The following is an 8,962-nucleotide window of genomic DNA, read 5'->3' as shown; positions in this document are numbered from 1 at the left end:
ATTTTAAGTTGGGAATAAATTAAGTTGTAAATTGAAAGTTAGAAGGTTTTAGTTCATAACTCAAGCATATGAAATAACAACTGCATTTTTAGTAAAATAATATTTATTAAAATATAAACATAGTATTTATAATATTAATCATAATTGAAATAAAAGTGTACTTACGCTATTTACCTGGAGCTATATCTACTACTTACTTTAGATTGTACTTACTACTTTCCTAACTTAAGCTTAATATTGTAGATTTATAATTTAGGAAATATTAGTACTGGAAATATCCAGAAAAACAAAATCTGCAATACATTTTGTTATACTTCATGGCCAAATTTCCTAAAATAAATAAATATTTAAAGATACTATGATACTTTGTAGATACTTTAACTATATTCATAACCTTGGAGTTATATGATCTGTTAAGTTAACTAATGTAACTTATGTTGAGTTGACTTCAGCTAGATATTTTTCCTGTAATGACAATAAAACTATAAATTAATAAAAAAGGTATTACAGTTAAAATAAACTATCAAGATATTCATTTAAATAAGAAACCATTGTAAAATATAATAGTTTAAAATAAATAGATTTATTAAATTTTAAAGCATTAAGCATAAAGCATATTAAAATAAAATCATACACTACAAGTTAACAATGTTATATTATGATAAATAAGTGCATAAATGAGCAGTAGTGTTGAAATAAAAGCATACAATGAAAATATATATTAATTATAAAATAAATCAAGCTTATATAAAAGTATTTAACATGCACAATTTTCAATGACAAGAGTGCTGAAGTTGGATATAAAAGTATAATTAAACATAAAGTGGTTATATATTATAACACACAAAATAAATTTATAAACACATGTAATCAATATTATAAAACTCAGGCTAAACATGATTAAATAAAATAAGTTTGTTTAATTTGTGTCTAAGGGATGATTTTAAACCTTGATTTTGTTGTGTCAATTTTTTATACTCAGTATGGACTCTTAAAGTACAATAATATGAAGATATAAATTTTACTATTTTCATTTCGTGTAATTCTAAAGTGCACGTATCAATAATTGGATGTATAGGATTTACATTTTTTACTTGATCCAAAAATTGTCTTTGCACTTTTAATATAATATCTTTTTTAAAGTTATTATTTTTTATATTTGCAGAATATATTAAAATAATAGATGTAAATCTGTTTAAAAATATCAATGAGTAAAATCAATAACACCATATAATAACTTAATACTAACTTGTGAAATGACAAGTCTTTTCTAACATCACTAGAGCTAGCACAATTAAAGGCACTACAAAAATTCACCATTTTAAGTCTTAACTGCACAGTAGGTACACACTATTTTAATTATTTTTAAAACTTTGAGAACGCAGAAGGCAGAACAAAAGTCAAAACGTTAAACGAACAACGAATTTAAAATGTATTGGTAATCAATTCATATAACTATGTGTGATAAAAAAAGATAGCAACACCATTCTTATCTGCTGTCTTTTTCTAACACGCTATCTCGGTTATGTTTACATTGGTCTTATGACTGGTGAGCATTCCAGTTATCATATAGAGTTCAATGGTCTAAACCATAAAAAAAAAAATTAGATTTATCAATAACAATTAATTTTGATGAGTTTTTTTTATCATAGTTCACAATTGTCGATTACGTTTTTATCAATGGTCATAGTGCAACCGAGATGTTGTTCAATGTTCATCAATCATCATACATTCATACTGTTCGTACTATTGTAGACAATATAAACCGTTGTTCGACCTTCGACTAGACCATAGACATTATAAAGATAATAATATTTACATTTATTAAGTATGTGGTCTAGATAACTATATAATGTATAGTTCTAACTTTCTGAGTTCAATTACAAATCATAATTGCCAATTTCTGAGTTACGTTGACGCTGTTACATAATGTGAGAACATATATTTATTATATAATATAAGAGATATAGAATATTCAGTGACTATTAAGTCTTATAATTTTTAGATAATTTAGCTGATTACAGTTAATACTTTCAATCTATATTTCAATAATTAATTATCGCTTATACATTGTAACGTGTGATATTTATATTTTTTTACATACTTGTTTTGTGTGTCTAGACTATTTTTATAATTTTTAATCTGGCACAATTAAGTGAAGAATATTACAAATGCATACTACATATGTCACTACTAAGTATTGACAATTGATGTCTTAATTGTGTATTTGTGTGCCCACTTACCAATTGGTGAATACATTTATATTAATCCTCTTATTGTATTCGTATTTTCTATTAATTATAATAATTAATACGTAATATAACATTAACAGTTTCTAGATGTACTATAGCATATATACTCATCATTCAATATTAATACAGAAGAAACTTTCATAATATGCGGTTTTATGAGAACTCCTGTAAATATATTCTTATGCTTTAATTATCAATTTATTTTATAAACTAAAATGACAATAATATGACCAATATTTAAGGTATTACATTCATACTAAAAATGAATGAAAATGTATTAAATATAATTTAATCAAATTATAATACTTTTACATTCATAAAAAATAAAAGTACTTACATTTTAAGCTATTATTGGACAAATTACAATTAAACAATTAAGTACAATTTATGTTTACAAAAATAACTATTTTATTTTAAAAAAAATACTTAACATACTAATGTTTAAATAAAATATAACATAATCTCAATTAGAGATAACAACATATAAATTATTATATAATCCCCTGTCAGTAAGCTTACAATCATTAGTTACATTTTTCATAGAAAAAAATTATTCAATAAAGATTAAAAATTAAACTTGTTAATATATAAAAGTAACAGTTTAATTTAATTGGCATTGATTACAAAAATATTTTAATAATTAGTATAAACTATAATGAGAAATTAAAAGAATAATTAATATTATGATATTTTGCAACATAAACAAAATAAACAGTCTTTACAAAATATAAATAAGGTCTAAATGCAATACTTTTAAAAGATCATAATAAACAATGGAATTGATTTTTACATGAATGTATTTAGTTTGTATTGACTGTAAATAGTAAAAAAAAAAATTGATTATGACAAATTTTATACAAAAATAATAAAGTAGAATTTAAAATCACTTTTTATAACATAAAATAATAATTATATACATAACACTTTTAAAGAACCATTTTTTAACATTATTAAAAAAAAAATAAAAACTCAACAAGTAATACAATCAAAAATAAAATAATACAATAAGTATATAGATAAAAATATTAACAAAATTAAAACATATATATGAACAACTTCATTGTTAAATTTAAAAAAAATTTTATAATTGTATTGAAGTTGTCACGTTTAAAATTATACAAATAATGATTTATTGCCATTAATATAACCAGAACTTACATTACCATTATGCCAAAATGTAGAATTGTTTGTATGTTGGTATGTCATTGGCAATATTACACGTTTCTGATCTGTTCGTCTGGCATCATATTTTGCCTAAAATAGTTAATTAAAATATATATTTTTTTTACAAATAGTTATCTTAGAATACATACCTTATTGTATGCAATAACACCAAAAAGAGCCAATGCCATACCACAGACATTATTAATAGTAACTGGATTTCCAATTACAAATAAAGATGCAGCCACAACAAATATTCTTTTTGATGAACTGGCTACAGCATAAGTTAAAGATGTAACCATTGACATAACACTAAATGCTAATATATTTTGCAACCAACTAAGTATGCCATCAGTAAAAAGCAAACCTATTACTTTGTACGATTCATTATTCATCTAAAATTTTTTTTATTAAATGTAAAATTAATTAACTATTTATTAATAATTTATTATATTAAATTACATTAAAATTTGAAACTGTCACTAGGTGCCAAAAATCAAAATAAAGCCACACTGGTAAGAACATAATCAATGCTAAACGACCAAGTATATGTAATAGCCGTAAATGGTGAATACCAGTATCATGAAGTACTTTTTTAGAAAATATATTTTGTAATGTGTGTTGTAATGTAGCTGCCAAAGCACTCATCAACCCTATTATGTCAAAAGATATTTCTGTAAAAGATGCAATAGCAACTCCAGCAATTATGGGTACTAATGATAAATAGACCTATAACAAAAGTTATAAATACTAGATTAAAAATATCATATATTATTTTCAATTACTCACTTTTAAACATTGTTTTTCTCCTAGTATTATTCTTGATAAAACAACACTAAATAGTGGCATAGTAGCTTTTACTGAAATAACAAAATAAACATTATTAAAAACTGAAATCATAAATTTCATGTATTATATTACCTGTGTGTGTGTAGGAAACTGGTACTTTCCATAGACTGACATGCGTAAAAACTGATCCTACAAACTTTCCGAGAGCAAGTGGCACTATTAACTTAAAATAATAGGGCCAACTTATGTCTACAAACCGTCTCACACCCCACAAGTTGAAAAACGGACCAGAATAAACAGCTATGGATAGGAGCTGTACCATGGTCACAGTCATTGGATATGGGAATTGGTTTAAAAGTGTCTTTCCAACTACATTGCTACTGGAACTTACTACATACCATACACAGCACAACAAAGCCACGGTAACGACTTCCTTAGATGCTAAGACCATAATTACTAAATTCTTTAAAATTAAATATATTTCATAAAATTCATATTTTCAACTGCTTGAAACTATAAACTTAGTCTTTTTCATATAAATTATTAAAAAAAACATAAACTATTTGTTTTTGAACTAGAAATAAACAGATTCATTATTTTTTCAACTATATTAAAAATTAAATTTAGAATAAATTTTATAATTTTTTATGATAATTTGCATTATAATTAATTTTAATACTAAATTTCTTAATTTCGTGTTCGTGACTCGTGTACACATTCAAGAGTTGGTATGGTGTTATTTTAGATAAGATGATAGGTGACTAGACATGAAATGATAAGCCATGATTGACCATGTGGCAAGAAAACTTGGAAAAAAAAATCAAATATACTCAAATAATATATCACAGTTGAACGATCGACTACATTGAGCTTTGAACCCCATGGACCAATCCTTTCTATAACAACAACGGATCCCAAATCCAATCAATAATTGCCAAAAGATTTAAATTACTAGTTCGTATTTCATGTTATACACTTTAACCATATATAAGCTTAAAGTTATGCAAATATACCCAAACGAATATTAAAATAATTTTTGAATAAGTAATGCATCAAACAAAATCACACTAAGATAGTTTTCATATTTGATAATAATACAATTAGTTTTATAACATATTAATTTTATAATGGATAACAAATGGGTTTATTATGCTCTTGAATAAAGAAATTATGGTCACAAATTAATTACTACCTACTACGTTCTTGTAAAAATAATTAGATAAAATCACCATAACAACAATTATGCCATTGAAAATAAAATTCAGCGAATTAAAAAAATTATTAATTAAGTTAACTTATTCAAATAAGTTAATAAAACGCCACATTACCATATTTAATATTCATTACTTGTTAGAAATCAGTTCTTTGTTTTTTAATAACTATTGTTTAAAGATTATTTATAAATAAAACAAAAAATAAAAATAACTAACTAATTACATAAGTAACATACAATTACAACTACACACTATTCATAGATTATAAATTAAAGGTAAAATAAAATAATATTATAGACACAATATAATAACTAAAGTTCGATATAATTATTAAATATTTAAGATTGGGAAGAAAATATGAGAATAAGATATTTAAGTTAGGCATGACAGAAATTATTTTAATACTGTATTACAATAATAGACTTAATGCCTAAACAACTAAATATTTACAAAAAAAAATAAACCCAAGTAACAATGGTCAGCTTTCAGGTATAAAATAGTTGGATAAATTATTAATATTCTTAGAAGCAATATACTTCTGATTAATAGAATAATACATATATATATAAATATAATTTAAATAATAATAAAATAATAATATAAATGTATAAATTTTGAATGATTAAATTATAACTTACATAAAAATGTTTAAATTAGTCGTCTTACAACAAAACCATACAATATGTTATAAATACAGAAAAAAAAGTAATAAAACCCATATAAATTAATGCAAATAGTATAATACATATACTGAGGGTTGATCCAAAAATATGATTTTCTATATAAATGTTAAAATTTAGAACTTCTATACTTAGTTGCTGTATTATAAATTTATAACCAGGAGTGCATTGATAAAAATGGCATTAATTTATCTTTATTGGATAAAAGAAAATTGAAGGTGGATCAGCCTTAAACAAAAAATTAAATCTAGAAATGATTCAATATTTTTAGCACAAACTTAGTGCTAGATATGAAATTTTCCAATATTAGTTTTACGTTGATGACTGACGATTAGATTTTGAATGGCTAATCAACCATTGCAAAGTAATATCAATATTTTCTTGTTCTTTGCAAGATATTGAATAGCAACAAATTTCTCGATCTTGAATTGCATTTAAATTCCTGAATAAAAAATATAATTTACATTTTTTAACAATACTAATAAAATTTCTAATATTTTTACTAACATCCTGTCAATCAGTTCAACTTCATCTAGAGCATTTGGCAAATCTCTCTTGTTACCCAAAACTAAGACAGGTATACCAGCTAATTGTGGTTTATCTATTAAATTATGAAGCTCGTTTCTTGAAGCTTCTAATTTATCGGTGTCTGCAGCATCTACCATATAACTGTAAGTATTTACAAATTAAGAATCAAATATATAATTATGAATTTTAATTTTATGAATACATACACAATAGCATTTACTCCTCGGCAATACCTCTCCCACATTGATCTGAAACGTGGCTGACCACCAATATCCCATATTTTAATAGTGACATTATTTTTTGTCACTTTTCGCATATTGAAACCAACTGTTGGTATCATGTCTTGATTAAATTGCCCAGACTAAAAATGTAATTTTATTTATTTATTACCAAATAAAATATAATAAATGACAAAATATGATATAATATAAAAGTGGGTTGGAACTTCAATTGTTAATTTTATATATTATTGTATATTACCTACATAATTACCATATTTAACTATAACATATGAACATTTAATAAAAGGTTAATTATATATTATTCAAATTTAAATTGTAAATATACAACAGTTTATATGTATTAAGTATGTTTCTAAATAGGTAGATAATTTATATTCCTTTTGTTATTTGCATTATTTATAAGAATTTTTATTGTCCCTATTATCATATTGATTAATAACTAAGTTTTTAATTTAACATATAGAACTATTCATATTTCATAAAATAAAAAGTATAAATTTACCTGTTATAATATTTTATCCAATACATTTATAAAAAACACCCTTGATCTTATTACACTTTTTATTATATTATTTATTATTATTCAAGTAGACAAAATTAGATTACTCAATAAACTTAACAGATATATATAATAAAACAAAAACACTGAACAATATTAATAGACCCCTCCCTTAATATTATGAATGAAACATTTAATATGTAATTATATGGTAAATATAAAAGAAAATACAATACATGAAATTTTTCATGTCATTAATTATAAATCATTAAAAGATCAAATAATTAATATTTTCAGATTAAAATGTATTCAAACATTTCAAACAGCTGTAAATACAACTTAATATTATCCATATACAGAGGAGTAAGTAATAAAAATGTTATGGAAAAAAGGTTAAATTAGAAGAAAATCAAAGTTACTTACTGCAATTACATGAACAAATGTAGTTTTGCCAGAACACTGTAATCCAACGAGGGTAAGTTCCATTTCTTCTGTCCAAAATTTACTCTTAATCCAATCAAGTATCCGATTTATTAGGGTCATCATTTTTTATTGATTTTTATTGAGCTTTTACTCTGTAAATATTTTTTATAGAATATAATATAAAGCCCAAACTTTATAATTAAAACCAAGTTATAAAAGTAACGAATAGTTTAAGAATATAGTAAATAGTAAATATTAAATCGTAATAATAACCAATAGGTACAAAGGCATAAAGTAATCAAATATTGTTATATTATTTAATACTCAGCCCCTCGCTTATCAATGTTCAACAAACAGCTGTCAGATAACAGATAATTATGAACATTATCTTTGGAATTTACCCAACATAATCACAAATCAACACTCAAGATCAGCTATAATAATTGTTAGGTATTTGTCCTTCAATTAAGACAATTAAGTGTATTCTGTAAGTCTTCTATTGTAGAATTTCTGTGCTGGCTAATAAGTAATAACCGTTGCTATTGACCCCTAAAATCCATAAAAAAAAAAAACTGTACAACAAGACTACTGTAGAACTAAACTATCTGAACCCAGACTAACCCAGCTGAGGTAATTGGGCACTGGGCAGGTAAATTGTAATACAATTAATAATAATTAATATATTAATATGTGACTATTATAACATTTAATACACAAAATAAACAAAATTGCTTAGTGTTTATTTCTCGTATACAAAAATGAATAAATCGATCAAAGTTGTATCCATAGCAAACTTGTATGATTACAGAAGCACAATAAAATAACATATCCCTAATATGTTATGTTAGTACCTACGACCTATATCTACAGCTTATTGATATGGATAGGTACAACTATGAAATAATTTTCTATTATTCATTAGGTTTTAGTAGTTCTATCACACAGAAATAGATTTAAATGTCCTTAATATTGATTATTAAACATGTTAGCAAACATTGGTCTCGTCTCCTTGAAAATAATTTAATATTGGTTATTATATTATGATATTAATTGTTAGTATTTTATTTGAATTAGATTTTTTGATCGAATCCACAGTTGGAATCTGTAAGTCTAGATAGGGTTTAGAAGTGATATGTAAATTTTAATTTTTGTTTTCAAATTGGTGAACTTGACC

General features: G+C 23.8%; 2 protein-coding genes and 1 long non-coding RNA gene across 4 annotated transcripts; all 3 read right to left on the bottom strand.

The window, feature by feature from the left end:
- Nucleotides 1-85: 85 nt before the first annotated feature.
- LOC112596384 lies at nucleotides 86-1,571 on the bottom strand. Of its 2 annotated transcripts, none has more exons than XR_003114765.1 (2): nucleotides 1,250-1,571; nucleotides 86-465 (listed from the first exon to the last, which is right to left on the bottom strand). It is a non-coding gene; the product is annotated as an uncharacterized LOC112596384 (long non-coding RNA). The 2 variants fall into 2 exon arrangements; XR_003114766.1 differs by lacking the exon at nucleotides 1,250-1,571 and adding an exon at nucleotides 1,086-1,183.
- Nucleotides 1,572-3,339: 1,768 nt separating this feature from the next.
- LOC112596354 (solute carrier family 35 member E1 homolog) lies at nucleotides 3,340-4,799 on the bottom strand. Its single transcript, XM_025341994.1, has 5 exons — nucleotides 4,335-4,799; nucleotides 4,203-4,273; nucleotides 3,876-4,142; nucleotides 3,566-3,808; nucleotides 3,340-3,506 (listed from the first exon to the last, which is right to left on the bottom strand). Exons 1-5 carry the CDS (start codon nucleotides 4,651-4,653, stop codon nucleotides 3,366-3,368), a joined length of 1,041 nt encoding a protein of 346 aa, XP_025197779.1. The 5' UTR covers nucleotides 4,654-4,799; the 3' UTR covers nucleotides 3,340-3,365.
- Nucleotides 4,800-6,194: 1,395 nt separating this feature from the next.
- On the bottom strand, nucleotides 6,195-8,068 carry LOC112596368 (ADP-ribosylation factor-like protein 8B-A). Its single transcript, XM_025342010.1, has 4 exons — nucleotides 7,789-8,068; nucleotides 6,831-6,985; nucleotides 6,604-6,765; nucleotides 6,195-6,538 (listed from the first exon to the last, which is right to left on the bottom strand). Exons 1-4 carry the CDS (start codon nucleotides 7,909-7,911, stop codon nucleotides 6,409-6,411), a joined length of 570 nt encoding a protein of 189 aa, XP_025197795.1. The 5' UTR covers nucleotides 7,912-8,068; the 3' UTR covers nucleotides 6,195-6,408.
- Between the last annotated feature and the right edge of the window lie 894 nt (nucleotides 8,069-8,962).

Source organism: Melanaphis sacchari, unplaced genomic scaffold (assembly GCF_002803265.2).
Source record: "Melanaphis sacchari strain LSU unplaced genomic scaffold, SCAv2.0 Contig31_pilon_pilon, whole genome shotgun sequence".
Classification (NCBI taxonomy): Eukaryota; Metazoa; Arthropoda; class Insecta; order Hemiptera; family Aphididae; genus Melanaphis; species Melanaphis sacchari.
Note: the sequence above shows the minus strand (reverse complement) of the source record. Positions and strands in the feature narration are given on the sequence as shown.